This window comes from Lepisosteus platostomus, chromosome 13 (genome assembly GCF_059453375.1).
Source record: "Lepisosteus platostomus isolate fLepPlt1 chromosome 13, fLepPlt1.hap1, whole genome shotgun sequence".
Classification (NCBI taxonomy): domain Eukaryota; kingdom Metazoa; phylum Chordata; class Actinopteri; order Semionotiformes; family Lepisosteidae; genus Lepisosteus; species Lepisosteus platostomus.
In genome coordinates, this window is record NC_142623.1 from 13,884,198 (window position 1) to 13,903,541 (window position 19,344).

At 56.6% G+C, this 19,344-nt stretch overlaps 1 protein-coding gene across 3 annotated transcripts in view; it reads right to left on the minus strand.

Moving 5' to 3' along the window:
• LOC148649989 (serine/threonine-protein kinase N1-like) overlaps positions 1-19,066 on the minus strand; it is a 54,560-nt gene extending 35,494 nt beyond the window's left edge. The window contains exon 1 of one of the 3 annotated variants that reach the window (XM_088603279.1): positions 18,195-19,066. In XM_088603279.1, coding sequence (XP_088459405.1) covers positions 18,195-18,215 — 21 coding nt within the window. In that variant the 5' untranslated portion in view covers positions 18,216-19,066. Of the gene's footprint in view, positions 1-992; positions 1,132-18,194 lie in introns of those variants that run through there. The other 2 variants (XM_088603277.1, XM_088603276.1) reach the window with 2 other exon arrangements.
• Between the last annotated feature and the right edge of the window lie 278 nt (positions 19,067-19,344).

Genomic DNA, 19,344 nt, shown 5'->3' on the forward strand with positions numbered 1-19,344 from the left:
AGTCAGTCAGTCACAGTTGGCAGGCCCCTGTGTCAGTCAGTCAGTCAGTCACAGTCAGCAGGCCCGTGTCAGTCAGTCAGTCACAGTCGGCAGGCCCGTGTCAGTCAGTCAGTCACAGTCGGCAGGCCCGTGTCAGTCAGTCAGTCACAGTCGGCAGGCCCCTGTGTCAGTGAGTCAGTCAGTCACAGTCGGCAGGCCCCTGTGTCAGTGAGTCAGTCAGTCACAGTCGGCAGGCCCCTGTGTCAGTGAGTCAGTCAGTCACAGTCGGCAGGCCCCTGTGTCAGTGAGTCAGTCAGTCACAGTCGGCAGGCCCCTGTGTCAGTGAGTCAGTCAGTCACAGTCGGCAGGCCCCTGTGTCAGTGAGTCAGTCAGTCACAGTTGGCAGGCCCCTGTGTCAGTCAGTCAGTCACAGTCGGCAGGCCCGTGTCAGTCAGTCAGTCACAGTCGGCAGGCCCCTGTGTCAGTCAGTCAGTCACAGTCGGCAGGCCCGTGTCAGTCAGTCAGTCACAGTCGGCAGGCCCCTGTGTCAGTCAGTCAGTCTGCTGTATCAGCATCAGTGTCTTGTCTGCTCCTGCGCTGCTCTGCGTGCCGCAGCAAGAGAGGAAGGGCAGGCAGAGGGGCTTCACCGAGTGAGGCGATCAGAAGAGAAGGGACGTCCGTCCTCGAACAGCAGGAGAGGAACTCTGCGCACAGAGCGCAGCCGAGGCAGGTCAGCGGGCACCGCTGCCCTCACCCATCCCCCAAGCGACGCTCCCCCAAGGCCAGACCCGGGTCCGGTCCCCCCGTCTGCAGAGGACCCCGAGTCGTCTGCGAGCCTCTGCGGAAGTGGAACCGCCAGCGCACAGCGGAGCACTTCCTGCTGCCGCGCGCCGGGAGCAGGAACAGGCTTGCGGAGCAGCAGAGAGAGCCGGGCCGGAGGAAACGAGAGCACCTGGCCCGCCGACCCCTCTCCCCCCCGGCCGGTCGGCCCGTCGTCGTGGCGGGGTACCTACACTCACAGTGATCCCCATCCATGCCTGCTGTGTCCCTGCGTGGGCACGCGTCCGCTCGGGGCTCCACGCTCGCTCCCTCCCTCTCTCTCTCAGGCCACAGAGCACGCCACAGCCGGGGGACTGATCGCTCATCGCCGCTCTTAAAGAGACAGCAGCACCCTCAGCCCCGCTGGACTGGCTCAGACGAGGCTGGAGCCCTCTCTCACACACACACACCTCTGCTCCTGGTGGACTGGCTCAGACGAGGCTGGAGCCCTCTCTCACACACACACACCTCTGCTCCTGGTGGACTGGCTCAGACGAGGCTGGAGCCCTCTCTCACACACACACACCTCTGCTCCTGGTGGACTGGCTCAGACGAGGCTGGAGCCCTCTCTCACACACACACACCTCTGCTCCTGGTGGACTGGCTCAGACAAGGCTGGAGCCCTCTCTCACACACACACACCTCTGCTCCTGGTGGACTGGCTCAGACGAGGCTGTAGCCCTCTCACACACACACCTCTGCTCCTGGTGGACTGGCTCAGACGAGGCTGGAGCCCTCTCTCACACACACACACCTCTGCTCCTGGTGGACTGGCTCAGACGAGGCTGGAGCCCTCTCTCACACACACACACCTCTGCTCCTGGTGGACTGGCTCAGACAAGGCTGGAGCCCTCCCTCTCTCTCTCACACACACACACACCAGGCCTGGTCAGCACTGGGATCTGCTGTGAGTGGTGGACCAGTATGGAGTCAGTAATTACAGCCTGGCCACAAAAACTGGACACAGACAGACCTGATTGTCCATAGAGGACAGCTCAGTAACCACAGCCTGGCCATAGTAACTGGACACAGACAGACCTGATTGTCCAGAGGACAGGCTCAGTGACCACAGCCTGGCCACAGAAACTGGACACAGGCAGACCTGGCTGTCCAGAGAGGACAGGCTCAGTGACCACAGCCTGGCCACAGAAACTGGACACAGGCAGACCTGGCTGTCCAGAGAGGACAGGCTCAGTGACCACAGCCTGCCCACAGAAACTGGACACAGGCAGACCTGGCTGTCCAGAGAGGACAGGCTCAGTGACCACAGCCTGGCCACAGAAACTGGACACAGGCAGACCTGGCTGTCCAGAGAGGACAGGCTCAGTGACCACAGCCTGGCCACAGAAACTGGACACAGGCAGACCTGGCTGTCCAGAGAGGACAGGCTCAGTGACCACAGCCTGCCCACAGAAACTGGACACAGGCAGACCTGGCTGTCCGGAGAGGACAGGCTGTGCTCCTACTGCCAGCGGGGATACGCAGAGAGAGAGATCCACTTTCTGCTGCAGTGTGACAAACAAATTAGACAAACATTCTTCCCTAAAATAAACCTGATCCCAGAATTCCCCCACCTGCCAGAATCAGAACAGCTCCCGGTCCTGCTAGAAGAGGAAACTCAACAGAGCAGAAGCCAGGTATGTGATCACCTGTTACAGCCTGAAGAACAGAGAGCATAATAATAACATAATAGTAATCTGTTCTATGGTATAGATGTGGTCTAATTGTTGTTGCTTTAGAACTTTAGAGAAGTCAGAAAAGGCCGAGCGAGAGGAAGAGAAGAGTCTCCAGCAGCTGGGACAGTCTGGGAAGCACCAAGAGCAGCACCTGTCTCACAGTTCTGAAACACACACTCACACTCTCTCGTACACACACACTGAATCTCACACACACTCTCACTCTCTCGTAAACACACTCATTCTCCCATTCTCTCATACACACACACACTCATAGCGCTACACACACGCTCACTCTCACACACACACTCATAGCACTACACACACGCTCACTCTCACACACACGCTCATAGCGCTACACACACGCTCACCCTCTCACATACACTCTCTCACACACATGCTCACTCTCTCACACACGCTCACTCTCTCACACACACTCAGCGCTACACACACGCTCACTCTCTCACACACATACACATAGCGCTGCACACACGCTCACTCTCTCACACACACACTCACCCTCTCACACACTCATAGCGCTACACACACACGCTCACTCTCACACACACACTCATAGCGCTACACACACCCTCACTCTCTCTCACACACTCATAGCGCTACACACACACTCACCCTCTCACATACACTCTCTCACACACACGCTCACTCTCTCACACACGCTCACTCTCTCACACACGCTCAGCGCTACACACACGCTCACTCTCACACACATACACATAGCGCTGCACACACGCTCACTCTCTCACACACACACTCACCCTCTCACACACTCATAGCGCTACACACACACGCTCACTCTCACACACACACTCATAGCGCTACACACACCCTCACCCCCTCACATACACTCTCATTCTCTCACACACGCTCACTCTCTCACACACACACTCACCCTCTCACACACTCATAGCGCTACACACACACGCTCACTCTCACACACACACTCATAGCGCTACACACATACTCACCCCCTCACATACACTCTCATTCTCTCACACACGCTCACTCTCTCACACACACACTCATAGCGCTACACACACGCTCACTCTCTCACACACACTCAGCGCTACACACACGCTCACTCTCTCACACACATACACATAGCGCTGCACACACGCTCACTCTCTCAAACACATACACATAGCGCTGCACACATGCTCACTCTCTCACACACACACTCACCCTCTCACACACTCATAGCGCTACACACACATTCACCCTCTCACACACACTCATAGCGCTACACATACGCTCATAGCGCTACACATACGCTCATAGCGCTACACATACGCTCATAGCGCTACACACACACTCATAGCGCTACACACACACTCATCCTCTCACATACACTCTCATTCTCTCACACACACATGGTCATGGGATCCTGCCTGCACTCTGACACCCCGACACTCCCCTCGCGCAGGCGCTGCCCTCGAGCCAGCTGCCCTGGCCGCCCCTCACAGTGCCGGGGGCTGGGGGCGGATCCCTGTCCCAGTGTGTGGAGGAGAGCTGGCCCGCGAGATGGCGGGTGCGAACAGGTGCTTCATCTGGGAGGCCAGGGCCCTGACAAAGGCAGCAGCCCCACGGGCCGGCGCTCCGCCTGACTCCACTGCGCTCAGAGCACACGGGGGAGAGCAGACGCCACTGCAGGGCTGGAGAGGCAGTCTGTCAGGGGTCCGTGTGCAGGACCGGCCCGGCTCTCCCGAATCACACAGCACTGATCTCACAAGGGCGGGCTTGTGTACTGGACAGAGAGACACACACTGCTACTGGACAGCAGCACACACAAACACAGTTACTGTACAGCAGCACAAACACACACACACACAAACACACACACACACACACACACACTACTACTGTACAGCAGCACACACACACACACACACACTGCTACTGTACAGCAGCACACACACACACGCACTGCTACCGTACAGCAGCACACACACACACACACACACTGCTACCGTACAGCAGCACACACACACACACTGCTACTGTACAGCAGCACGCACACACACACTGCTACTGTACAGCAGCACGCACACACACACACACTGCTACTGTACAGCAGCACACACACACACACTGCTACTGTACAGCAGCACACACACACACACACACTGCTACTGTACAGCAGCACACACACACACACACACTGCTACTGTACAGCAGCACGCACACACACACACTGCTACTGTACAGCAGCACGCACACACACACACACTGCTACTGTACAGCAGCACACACACACACACACTGCTACTGTACAGCAGCACACACACACACACACACACACACTGATATAAAGCCACAGCTTTGAAACACCATCGCTCACAGACACTAACAGATATCTAGAGGGCCACAGTGTAACAAAAACAACAAAGAGAAAGTAGTACAAGACATAATGAGACAAGCCCCAACACAATTGTTACATCTTTAGCAAGCCAATATTAATCCACGCAGGCACAATGTTAATGGTTCACAGGCCTCTGGGCGAGTGAGTGCTCCACAATTCTGGAAGTGCTTGTGTCTGCTTTGTCTCGGGCGAGAAGTCAACAGGAGATAAAGTTGGGGGAGATGGAGAGGGGGTGGGGCGGCGGGGGGCTTGCTCAGTGTGAGAAAGGCCTGGAGACTGGCTGGAGCGCGGCGAATCAGGATGAATGGGGCTATTGTCTCTCCGGGAGAGAGGACGGGCAGGCACAACGCACACACACTCGTCTGTATTCCCATCTCTGCGGGGATTTTCCATTGACCCTCATTCTATTTTCATTCAGTGATCTATACTCCTCCGCACGAAACTCCACACGGGGCGAGAACACACAGCTCTGGCACTTCGGATTTAAAAGAAGCCGCCTCCTGGTTTGGTGAAAACCTCGCTCCCACATCCTCCGTCTGTCGGCAGGCATCCTTGGGGGGAGATTTCCTCAGAGGTTCCCCCATACTGGTATCCAGACAGCCCCAGTGCCAAGGTCTCTGCCAGCCCGGGCCAGGACCAGCCCTGACCCCTGTCCCCTGTCCCCTGTCCCCTGTCCCCTGTCCCCTGTCCCCTGACCCCCTGACCCCTGACCCCTGTCCCCTGTCCCCTGTCCCAGCGGCAGCCTTCCCCCTCTCCCTCATCCTGGCACTAGCTCGAACCCTAGTCCTGGCCCACTAACACGACGGCAAGAGCTACAACATGCTCATGCTCTGGTACAGAGACCAGACCCAGCGGTGCTGAGACAACAGGCCCGCAGAGCAGGTCCAGCCCAATCAGGACCAGACCCAGCTGTACTGAGACAGAACAGGCCCGCAGAGCAGGTCCAGCCCAACCAGGACCAGCCGCAGAGCAGGTCCAGCCCAATCAGGACCAGACCCAGCTGTACTGAGACAGAACAGGCCCGCAGAGCAGGTCCAGCTCAACCAGGACCAGCCGCAGAGCAGGTCCAGTCCAACGAGGACCAGCCCGACCAGGACCAGACCCAGCTGTGCTGAGACAGACCAGTTCCAACCTAACCAAGAATAGACCGGACCCTGGACCCTCACTCTCGGACCCAGGGCTGATAAACAAGCTCATCCCCAAACAGTTCCTTGTTGCTTCCAGACACAGCCGTACAAGCTGAGCCGGGAGAGCAAACACTCCCAAAACCTGTCTGACCAGGGAGGCGTCCGTCTCTGCCGCAGAGCCACCAAGGACGCACGGCCACAGGGGTTCGAGGGAGCACCAGCACCCTTGGCTGTGTGCCAGCGAGCTCGCTGTGACGTCAGCAGGAAGTGCTGTATGCCTGCGCACACAGGAAGAACCAAATAAACCTGTCAGAGCAGACTGAGGAAGGACAGAGCGCACACACACACACTCACATCCCCCTCGCTGTCCTGACAGAGCGCACACACACACTCACACACTCCTCTCTGCCCTGACAGAGAGAGCACACACACTCACACACTCCTCACCATCTTGACAGAGAGAGCACACACACTCACACACTCCTCGCCGTCCTGACAGAGAGAACACACACACTCACACACTCCTCTCTGCTCTGACAGAGAGAGCACACACACTCACACACTCCTCGCCATCCTGACAGAGAGAACACACACACTCACACACTCCTCTCTGCCCTGACAGAGAGAGCACACACACTCACACTCCTCGCCGTCCTGACAGAGAGAGCACACACTCACACACTCCTCGCCGTCCTGACAGAGCGCACACACACACACTCCTCGCTGCACTGACAGAGAGCACACACACACACTCCTCGCTGCACTGACAGAGAGCGCACACACACACTCCTCTCTACACTGACAGAGAGCGCACACACACACTCCTCGCTGCCCTGACAGAGAGCACACACACACACACTCCTCTCTACACTGACAGAGCGCACACACACACTCCTCGCTGCCCTGACAGAGAGCACACACACACACACTCCTCTCTACACTGACAGAGCGCACACACACACTCCTCGCTGCCCTGACAGAGAGCACACACATACTCCTCGCTGCCCTGACAGAGAGCACACACACACACTCCTCTCTACACTGACAGAGAGCGCACACACACACTCCTCGCTGCCCTGACAGAGAGCACACACACACTCCTCTCTACACTGACAGAGAGCGCACACACACACACTCCTCTCTACACTGACAGAGAGCGCACACACACTCCTCGCTGCCCTGACAGAGAGCACACACACACACTCCTCGCTGCCCTGACAGAGAGCACACACACACTCCTCGCTGCCCTGACAGAGAGCACACACACACTCCTCGCTGCCCTGACAGAGAGCACACACACACACTCCTCGCTGCCCTGACAGAGAGCGCACACACACACACTCCTCTCTACACTGACAGAGAGCGCACACACACACACTCCTCTCTACACTGACAGAGAGCACACACACACTCCTCGCTGCCCTGACAGAGAGCACACACACACTCCTCGCTGCCCTGACAGAGAGCACACACACACACTCCTCGCTGCCATGACAGAGCGCACACACACACTCCTCGCTGCCCTGACAGAGAGCGCACACACACACACTCCTCGCTGCCCTGACAGAGAGCGCACACACACACACTCCTCTCTACACTGACAGAGAGCACACACACACACACTCCTCGCTGCCCTGACAGAGAGCACACACACACACACTCCTCTCTACAATGACAGAGAGCGCACACACACACTCCTCGCTGCCCTGACAGAGAGCACACACACACACTCCTCTCTACACTGACAGAGAGCACACACACACTCCTCGCTGCCCTGACAGAGCGCACACACACACTCCTCGCTGCCCTGACAGAGAGCACACACACACTCCTCGCTGCCCTGACAGAGCGCACACACACACTCCTCGCTGCCCTGACAGAGCGCACACACACACACACTCCTCTCTACACTGACAGAGAGCGCACACACACACTCCTCGCTGCCCTGACAGAGAGCACACACACACTCCTCTCTACACTGACAGAGAGCGCACACACACACTCTTTGCTGCCCTGACAGAGAGCACACACACACACTCCTCTCTGCACTGAGAGCGCACACACACACTCCTCGCTGCCCTGACAGAGCACACACACACACTCCTCGCTGCCCTGACAGAGCGCGCACACACACACTCCTCGCTGCCCTGACAGAGCGCACACACACACTCCTCGCTGCCCTGACAGAGCGCGCACACACACACACTCCTCGCTGCCCTGACAGAGAGCACACACACACACTCCTCGCTGCCCTGACAGAGAGCACACACACACACTCCTCGCTGCTCTGACAGAGAGCACACACACACACTCCTCTCTGCACTGACAGAGATCACACACACTCACACACACACACACTCCTCTCTGCACTGACAGAGAGCACACACACTCACACACACACACTCCTCTCTGCACTGACAGAGAGCACACACGCACACTCCTTGCTGCCTTGACAGAGCACACACGCACACACTCCTCTCTGCACTGACAGAGAGCACACACGCGCGCACACACACACACACACTCCTTGCTGCCCTGACAGAGTACACTCTCCACCAGGGGCCAAGCAGTTGAGTTGGGAGGTACAGTAGTTCTGATTCTGATTCTTGTGTATAAGTAAATCAGATTTCAATCTTGACAGAGTGGGGAAAACCACAAACAATGAGGACTTCTAGATAAAGAACAAAACACAAGAAAGACCATGTCGGTACTTCTCTGCAGCTACATAATCACACCAATCCGCGCCCCGGCCTCTCTGACACCAAGTCCTCGAATACCGTATACCAGTGGTTCTCAACCTGTGGTACACGGAGCACCCCCAGGTGGTACGCCAGATGACCCTGGAAATTTGTTGTGTGCACTGAAAAATTGGGAATTAAAAATCAAATAATTAAAAATTATGTACATTTTTCCATCTGTGATTCACTTAATCGGTTTCTGAAAGCTTGAGACAGGTTTTTATATTTTCTATGTTAATCAAATTAGTTTATGTGTCAAATACATAGCCTACGTACTTAACTACGTTGAGACAGCGCGCGCTAATACTTGAGTGTTCGCACTCCTCTCGAGCTTTCAAGAAACGCAGCTGAGCGCCACCTTCGCCAACAGAACAAGCGACCGAAAATGAACACCTCGCAAAAATCAAGTATCATGTCATGGCTGAAAGGAACAGACGCCAAGAGTACTGACGCCAGCACCGGTAGATCACGCTCACCCGCTGAGAACGAGGAGGATTACACATCTGCCACTAGGGGTGCCATTTCTGACACCCTGAAAAACTTTCCTGTTGCCTTATCTGGGAAGGGGGTCGGGATGGAGAGGGTTTTCAAAATATCCCACGGTTTGTGTTCATCTGTAAAGTAACTGTGATGATGTTTAACTGTGAAATGCACAAGCCCCCTCTGCTGCAATAACAGAATCCTCTGTTTTGCTGGCAGATTTTGCAAAAGAATCTGTTACGTTGCCTTTTTGTGTTTGAGTCGACATGAGCTTGCAAGTCAAGTCCACCTTTATCTGCCACGGAGACAGAAGTACCAGGCGTGCACACACCAAACACTCAGCTTCCCCCTCTTCTCTGCCACTTCGGAAACACGGAAATGTCCGTTTTAGTCCTGCTGTGAATTTACACTGTCGCTTCGAGGGCAGGAAAACGAGAAACAAAACAGGGAGCCTCTCGAGGGACTGCTCCTGCACTGCACAGACTGGGAACAGACACCGATACTGGCGCCCGATTTCGCCCTCTCGTGACACAATCGTACACGCACAGGACCAGAACCGAACGACAGCGTAGGGCGAGAAGCCAACTAGAGAAGTTGAGAAATTCTCTCTCTTTCCAACTGTCTTTATAACTTTTGTTCATTATTCTTCACGGTGAAAATAATGGGACCGAAATCCCGGACATTTCGGGATATTTGAAAATCCCCCCCGGACGGAGATATAAGGATCAAAATAGAGGACACGGCCGGGATAATCCGGATGTGTGGTAACCCTCTCGGCCACCGACACTAGCTCTGCTGCTGAACCTGCTGAACCTGACAGGCAGCGCTGCTCGTGTTAGCAAGCGTCGGGAATTCGCTACAGGGCGGTGCGATCCAAATGATCTCGGTGCTCAGTGCTGTTTGTATTACATGCGTGTGTGTGAGTTCCTGAGAGAAGATGACTTGGAGGTGGTACTTGGTCCAAAAGGTTTGAGAACCACTGGTGTATACAGTACACGCGTGTTTGTCTGCAGCACGGGCAGCTCTGCAACACGCAGGAACTGTCTCTGGGCCTGAACGTCAGTGTCCGTCTGCATCGGGCTCCGCGCTGCCACACGCTGCTGTGTCTGTTTGCGTAGGCGACGCTGCTTAATAATATATGCGACTTACACCACCCCACCGCTGAAAAGGGTGCTGGTAAGTCAATACCCTCCTGGGTACGTTCTGAGGGCTTGATGGGCCCCAGTGTCCCACCTCATCCCTCAACTCTCACTGCCCCCGCAGAGCCGGTATCCTGGGAACGTCCCGGGCCCCGCCCACCCAGCTGACAGCCACTCGACCTCATCCCGGATCGGCAGTGGAGAGCCGTCACCTTGACGACGTGGCTCCAGGTAACCAGACGCAGTCACCTGTGCTGCGCTCCTCCCTCTCCCTCATGTAACCACAGGTGATACTCGCCTCGCAGGGCAGCCTGCTCAGCAGCTCGGTGCGACACTGCGCCAAGTCCCACTGCTGCTACAGCTCAGGCTGCTCGCTGGAAGGTACAGCACAGGCAGAGCTTTTTATGAGACTAGAGTCAGCTGTGCACTTCAGAGTCAGAAGAGCCTATTAACATATCATCATAATAATAATAATAATAACAACAATAATAATTGCTTACACTTATATAGCGCTTTTCTCGACACTCCACTCAAAGCGCTTTAGAGCTAATGGGGTCTCCCCTCCACCACCACCAATGTGCAGCCCCACCTGGATGATGCGACGGCAGCCATAGTGCACCAGTACACTCCCCACACACCAGCTCTCAGTGGGGAGGAGAGCAGAGAGTAATTAAGCCAATTTGTAGATGGGGATTATTAGGAGGCCATGATTGGTAAGGGCCAATGGGACATTTGGCCAGGATGCCGGGGTTACACCCCTACTCTTTTCGAGAAACGCCCTGGGATTTTTAATGACCACAGAGAGTCAGGACCTCGGTTTTACATCTCATCCGAAGGACGGCACCTGTTTACAGTATAGTGTCCCCATCACTATACTGGGGCATAAGGACCCACATGGACCTCAGGGTGAGTGCCCCCTGCTGGCCCCACTAATACCTCTTCCAGCAGCAGCCTTAGTTTTTCCCAGGAGGTCTCCCATCCAGGTACTGACCAGGCTCACACCTGCTGAGCTTCAGTGGGCTGCCAGTTGTGAGTTGCAGGGTGATATGGCTGCTGGCATATAACAAATAACCCACTCACACTGATGTGAGTACTCTGTCCTGTATCTGTCACGAGTAGGAGCAGGGCAGTGCTCTGTGCTGTATCCTTCACGAGCAGGAGCAGGGCAGTGCTCTGTGCTGTATCCTTCACGAGCAGGAGCAGGGCAGTGCTCTGTGCTGTATCCGTCAGAAGCAGGAGCAGGGCAGTGCTCTGTGCTGTCAGTCAGCAGCAGGAGCAGGGCAGTGCTCTGTGCTGTCGGTCAGCAGCAGGAGCAGGGCAGTGCTCTGTGCTGTCGGTCAGCAGCAGGAGCAGGGCAGTGCTCTGTGCTGTATCCGTCAGAAGCAGGAGCAGGGCAGTGCTCTGTGCTGTCAGTCAGCAGCAGGAGCAGGGCAGTGCTCTGTGCTGTCGGTCAGCAGCAGGAACAGGGCAGTGCTCTGTGCTGTCGGTCAGCAGCAGGAGCAGGGCAGTGCTCTGTGCTGTCGGTCAGCAGCAGGAGCAGGGCAGTGCTCTGTGCTGTCGGTCAGCAGCAGGAGCAGGGCAGTGCTCTGTGCTGTCGGTCAGCAGCAGGAACAGGGCAGTGCTCTGTGCTGTGGGTCAGCAGCAGGAGCAGGGCATTGCTCTGTGCTGTCGGTCAGCAGCAGGTGCAGGGCAGTGCTCTGTGCTGTATCCGTCACGAGCAGGAGCAGGGCAGTGCTCTGTGCTGTCGGTCAGCAGCAGGAGCAGGGCAGTGCTCTGTGCTGTCGGTCAGCAGCAGGAGCAGGGCAGTGCTCTGTGCTGTCGGTCAGCAGCAGGAGCAGGGCAGTGCTCTGTGCTGTCGGTCAGCAGCAGGAGCAGGGCAGTGCTCTGTGCTGTCGGTCAGCAGCAGGAGCAGGGCAGTGCTCTCTGCTGTCGGTCAGCAGCAGGAGCAGGGCAGTGCTCTGTGCTGTCGGTCAGCAGCAGGAGCAGGGCAGTGCTCTCTGCTGTCGGTCAGCAGCAGGAACAGGGCAGTGCTCTGTGCTGTCGGTCAGCAGCAGGAGCAGGGCAGTGCTCTGTGCTGTCGGTCAGCAGCAGGAGCAGGGCAGTGCTCTGTGCTGTCGGTCAGCAGCAGGAGCAGGGCAGTGCTCTGTGCTGTCGGTCAGCAGCAGGAGCAGGGCAGTGCTCTGTGCTTCTAGTATCCATTCAGCTCTACTCCACAACATAATGCATTCAGGAGCTCCCCTGCTCTGCCTATTCTTCAGTCACTAGCAGGAAAGACAAAATGTGTTCCAAGCACTGTTCAGGGGTGATCCTTGTACATCCCATAATCACACAGGCTCATTTTAAGGCTTTATAGCATAAGCTGCTGCCGACACGTTGCAACCAAGGCAGACTGGAGTCAGGCATTGGCCCTGTGCACTGCAGGGGAACACAAGTGTGGACAGGGAGGGTCGACTCGAGAGACATGTCAGAAATCTGTATGAACTGAAATCACACCAGCTATTTTTAGCTCGGGTCCACTGCAGGCCAAGCCCATCATTACAGACCCACCCAGGCACCCGGGACGGCCAGGCTGAGACTCCCCGTGCTGGCAGGCACGGCCAGACCACAGCAGTGCGATAAACCACATGCAGACTGACACCCTGCTGGAGCAGAGCGGCACACAGCTGCACACTGGAGTCACAGCCCAGCGCAGCCCGAGCCAGAGATCCACAGCCGGCAGCGCACAGGCACCCACAACACAGGAGGAGGCATCGCTTCCAGGCACACAAGAGCTGGGCCGGGTATCTGTTAATCCTGCACAGAACAGGTGGACAATCTCAACAGTGCACTTCTGACAGTTTCCGTCAGATGTACGAAGCACATGGAGGCGAGAAGAAAAACAGAAAACATGATTAAGCGAACAGACTGAGCGAGTATTCTCTAGCAGGAGCTCTAACAAAGCATTAATGACCTCATTACAGGGCTTTTGCATCCATTCAGGGCATCTGGCCAGCTGAAGATGCAGACGGGCACAAAGCCCCAAAACAACTGGAGGCAACACGATCGCAGCGATCAGGTTACAGGGCAGCTCGTGTTACCCCAAGATCCGGAGTCATACCCATCTGGGGCTGCAGCTGGAGCCTCAATTCTCTCACTGCTGGCAATGGGGAACCAGGAAACAACACGGACCCCTGCTGCTGTAGCTGACAGTCCCTGTGGAGTCCAGGACACTGACACAGCCCAGTCACAGGCTCTAGACTCTTCTAGTCCCTGTGGAGTCCAGTACACTGACACAGCACAGTCACAGGCTCTAGACTCTTCTAGTCCCTGTGGAGTCCAGTACACTGACACAGCCCAGTCACAGGGCTCTGGACTCTTCTAGTCCCTGTGGAGTCCAGGACACTGACACAGCCCAGTCACAGGGCTCTAGACTCTTCTAGTCCCTCTGGAGTCCAGTACACTGACAGAGCCCAGTCACAGGGCTCTGGACTCTTCTAGTCCCTGTGGAGTCCAGGACACTGACACAGCCCAGTCACAGGCTCTATACTCTTCTAGTCCCTGTGGAGTCCAGGACACTGACACAGCCCAGTCACAGGACTCTGGACTCTTCTAGTCCCTGTGGAGTCCAGGACACTGACACGGCCCAGTCACAGGGCTCTGGACTCTTCTAGTCCCTGTGGAGTCCAGGACACTGACACGGCCCAGTCACAGGGCTCTGGACTCTTCTAGTCCCTGTGGAGTCCAGGACACTGACACAGCCCAGTCACAGGGCTCTGGACTCTTCTAGTCCCTGTGGAGTCCAGGACACTGACACGGCCCAGTCACAGGGCTCTGGACTCTTCTAGTCCCTGTGGAGTCCAGGACACTGACACAGCCCAGTCACAGGGCTCTGGGCTCTTCTAGTCCCTGTGGAGTCCAGGACACTGACACAGCCCAGTCACAGGGCTCTGGACTCTGTTGTTCGGTCTACAGGTAGCCTGTTCCACAGTCCCACAGGTGCCTCCCATTCTCAGGTATAGAAGCACTTTCACACAGTTTCCACACTTGTGTCCTCTGGTTCACGTTCACTGTCGATTCTGAAGACGTCCCCTGTGTGTGCTGACTCAGTCACTGTCTCTGAGGACTGTCACAGGATATTACAGCTGACTGACCGCTGGGCACGCAGGAGAGGAACACAAACCCTCCCAGTGGGTTTCAATTCTGTGCCTCTACCTCTCAACCCTGACATTCCACTATCCTTTATTTCTTTTCCACCTTGTCTAGAAGATGAAAGAGATGTGTCCACATGAGCACCCAGGTCTTTTCGCCCATGTCCAGCCTGCACCACCCTGCTGGTCTCCAGGTGAAGGCAGGGTTCGCGGTGGTGTGGCCACAGGGCAGGGGGAGGAGGGGAGTTACACTGTGATTGAGCTCTCCGCAGCCCTGGAGGGAGAGAGAGGGGCTGGAAAAGACTGTGTCCCCCTGCAGACGGAGAGAGAGGGAGAGTGGGATAGACGGACAGGGAGAGCAAGTGGGACAAAGAGACATGGAGAGAGGGAGGGGATAGACAGAAGAGAGGGAAACAGAGAAAAGAGATAGGGAGGGAAGAGAATAGACAGAGGAAAGGTGGAGGGAACGTAAAGATGAAGAGGTCAACAGAGATACAGGCAGCGGCTAACTTGACTTACTCGGCAGAACAACAACAGCTTCTAACCCACACTACAACTTGTACCGGCCCAACGCAGCTGTAAGGCCCCCTGGGAGGGCGTTCCAGTGAGATAGCTTCTGAGCCCCTGGGGTCCTTAGCCTCTGGGGTGTTGACCCCTGAACCCCTGAGGTCCTGAGCCCATGAGCCCCTCAGCCCCTGCAGTCCTGAGCTCCTGAGCCTCTGGGGTGTTGACCCCTGAGACCCTAGGGTCCTGAGCCCCTGAGTCTCTGGGGTCCTGAGCCCCCCAGCCCCGGAGCTCCTGAGTCTCTGGGGTCATAAGGCGCTGAGCTCCTGAACTCCATAGCCCCTCAGTGCCTGAACCCCTAAGACTCAGAGCTCCTCCTGCAGCGGTGGCTTGGCATGCCGTCCAGCTCCAGCTCGAACCCCACACTCTCCCAAGCTCCTGTACAATAGTGCGCACTCTGCGTGCTTCCCCTAGCCTGTCCTGCTCCCCTGTGCTCCCCAGATGATTCTGGGGCGCAAGTGTCCGATCAGGCTGCTGTGTACGCTGATGCGTCTCTGTGACGGCCCGAGAGGCTCATGGGGAGAGACTCTCGCCTCCCTGCTGCAGTATCTTCCTTTCACCTCCTTCAGGATAGGAAGGGCTTGAACAGCTACTCAGAGCCCAGCCGAGCCGAGCCGCTGGAGTGTATTATAACAACGAGGTTGTTGGAGAGCTTTTCAACAAAGCACTGTGCACTACTGTCCACACGGGACACACAGACACCAGTAAGAAAAGGAAATGGAGGAAAAGGCCCAGCAGACTGACGCAGAGGAGCCCCGCCGCACAGAAGGGACAGGTCTGTGTTTTCAGTTGCCACAAGGCGTGAAGCAGCCCGATTCCAGAGACAAGGGCGAGAGGCAGAGGGCTGAAGGACTCGGCAAACTGCCACCCACTTCCTGTGGGGAAGAAGAGCTCCAGCCAGCGGCTGCTACACAGCCCAAGACCCCACTCCTGTCTGCGGGTTTTTAATAACCAGGATCAACAAGAGCTCTGCAAGGTGTCAACTGGCACAGGGCCCAGAGTCTGGCTGTAATATTTAAAACACCCAGGGAGCAGCAAGCTGGTGAGACACACAGCACACTCGTGACTTCACCCAGAGAGCACAGAGCTCCAGTACAGCGCGCTGACTTCACCCCGAGAGCGCAGAGCTCCGGTACAGCACACTGACTTCACCCCGAGAGCACAGAGCTCCGGTACAGCACGCTGACTTCACCCCGAGAGCACAGAGCTCCGGTACAGCACACTGACTTCACCCCAAGAGCACAGAGCTCCAGTACAGCACGCTGACTTCATCCCGAGAGCACAGAGCCCCAGTACAGCACGCTGACTTCATCCAGAGAGCACAGAGCTCCAGTACAGCACGCTGACTTCATCCAGAGAGCACAGAGCTCCAGTACAGCACGCTGACTTCATCCAGAGAGCACAGAGCTCCGGTACAGCACGCTGACTTCACCCAGAGAGCACAGAGCTCCAGTACAGCCCGCTGACTTCACCCCGAGAGCACAGAGCTCCGGTACAGCACACTGACTTCACCCCAAGAGCACAGAGCTCCAGTACAGCATGCTGACTTCATCCCGAGAGCACAGAGCTCCAGTACAGCGCGCTGACTTCACCCCAAGAGCACAGAGCTCCGGTACAGCACGCTGACTTCATCTCCGAGAGCACAGAGCTCCAGTACAGCACGCCGACTTCACCCCGAGAGCACAGAGCTCTAGTACAGCACACCGACTTCATCCAGAGAGCACAGAGCTCCAGTACAGCACGCTGACTTCATCCAGAGAGCACAGAGTTCCAGTACAGCACACTGAATTCATCCAGAGAGCACAGAGCTCCAGTACAGCACACTGAATTCATCCAGAGAGCACAGAGCTCCAGTACAGCACACTGAATTCATCCAGAGAGCACAGAGCTCCAGTACAGCACACTGAATTCATCCAGAGAGCACAGAGCTCCAGTACAACATGCTGACTTCACCCCGAGAGCACAGAGCTCCAGTACAGCACGCTGACTTCATCCAGAGAGCACAGAGTTCCAGTACAGCACACTGAATTCATCCAGAGAGCACAGAGCTCTAGTACAGCACACTGAATTCATCCAGAGAGCACAGAGCTCCAGTACAGCACACTGAATTCATCCAGAGAGCACAGAGCTCCAGTACAGCACACTGAATTCATCCAGAGAGCACAGAGCCCCAGTACAGCACGCAGACTTCATCCAGAGAGCGCAGAGCTCCAGTACAGCACACTGAATTCATCCAGAGAGCACAGAGCTCCAGTACAGCACACTGAATTCATCCAGAGAGCACAGAGCCCCAGTACAGCACGCAGACTTCATCCAGGGAGCACAGAGCTCCAGTACAGCACGCTGACTTCACCCCGAGAGCACAGAGCTCCATTACAGCACACTGACTTCACCCCGAGAGCACAGAGCCCCAGTACAGCATGCTGACTTCACCCCGAGAGCACAGAGCTCCAGTACAGCGCGCTGACTTCACCCCAAGAGCACAGAGCCCCAGTACAGCACACTGACTTCACCCCGAGAGCACAGAGCCCCAGTACAGCACACTGACTTCACCCCGAGAGCACAGAGCTCTAGTACAGCACACTGACTTCACCCCGAGAGCACAGAGCCCCAGTACAGCACACTGACTTCACCCCGAGAGCACAGAGCTCCAGTACAGCACGCTGACTTCACCCCAAGAGCACAGAGCTCCAGTACAGCATGCTGACTTCACCCCGAGAGCACAGAGCTCCAGTACAGCTCACATCACCCCACAATTTACTTTTATATTATCCTTACAAACTTATCACAAAACCGTTTAAATCGATTTTAAGAAACATCAAAAATAAGATTGTTCAAAACTTTCCTAAAAGGGAACTTCCCTACCAACCCGTCACCTTGTTAATACAGTCCTGCGCGGAACCTGCAGCCTAGACACCCGGCCTGAGCCACCTGTCCGCCGGCACTCCAGGAATCAGCTGGGTACCCCGGCTTCCAGAGCCCCAGGAGCCCGCCGGCTCTTAACTCCACGCCGAAGAAAATCCCCGTCCGGACCGGGCTCGGTTTCGCACCATCCCGGACGGAACCCGAGGTCGACGACACGACCTCTCTCATGACTCTCGAGGACAGACCCCGGACGCACAGACCCATCCGTCACCCACGGGCACTGCCAATACGGCGGCTTACCTGCACAGCGTCGCTGGCCATCCTGCGAGTCCCAGCAGAGCGGGAAGCGAGAGCGGCTTCACCCGCAGCAGCGCTGTGTGTGTCCGGCGCGCAGCCTCCTGCCTCCTGCCTCCTGCCTCTCTCTCTCTTTCCTGGGAGTCCGTCTGCGTCACCAGCAGGGCTCAGACAGGCTCTCGCCGCAGCCCGCCGGGTCTCCGCCGCCGCCCCGTCGCCACCCGCAGTCACCGCGGCCGGAGCCCCCGGCGCGCTGCCTCATGTCCTCCCCGCCGCCCCGCTGCCGCTTCCGCCCCCGGCGACACACGGGGGACCCGCACAAAGAGCCGGGACGGCGCGAGCGGTGCCCGCCGAGTCACAGCCGCGCCGCGTCAGGACGCAGGACTGTTGTTTCCCAGAGGCACGTGCAAGGCGCCCCGTGCCGCTGTCCACGCGCACCGCAGAGGAGGCACAGCCGGTGAGCTCGCGGGGCCGGGCAGGCGGACAGAGACAATCCGCATCGGTGTCAGACTGGAGCTCCTCTCCTCTCCTCCTCCTCCTCCTCTCACTCTCTCTCTCTCCCCCCTCCTCCTCCTCCCTCTAGCGCGACTTCGCAGTCACAGCCCAGCGAGCTCCGCAGAGACTCATCAATCCCTTTATCCGACCGCGAAAGAAATGAAACCCCCCAGTTTTCAGAATCGGCGAGGCGTTTTCTCTCTCGCTGAACTGGAACTTCTCAGCTGCTGTTTTGTTTTATTAAAGGGTGTAGGAGGGTAAAATCTGAGTTTGTTGTGTCTTTCCTTTGGGCTGATGATCCTCGAGCGCCGTCTAACTGCCGCTGCTGTGGCTCGAGCGGGCTGGGGCTGGTCACTCGAGCGGAGCTGCAGATGGTGCTCGAGCCGGATAGGGAGAGCGCGTGGAGGTGACGGGAGCGCGCCTGAGGAGGTCATGTGACCCGTCGGGTTTTCTTCTGCAGATTAGTGGCGTTTTATTCCTGCCACAAGAGAACATTGTTGCATTAAAGTCATGTAAATAGCGCACACTGACTGATTTTGGAGTATTATGTGGTCTGAAATACCTCTGTATTTTTTACACTCACACTCGTACAAAGGCACATTCTCGAAACTTCGCATTGTTAAACTCGCGGTGCCAGTTCCCCCTCACCCTCATTCTGTTG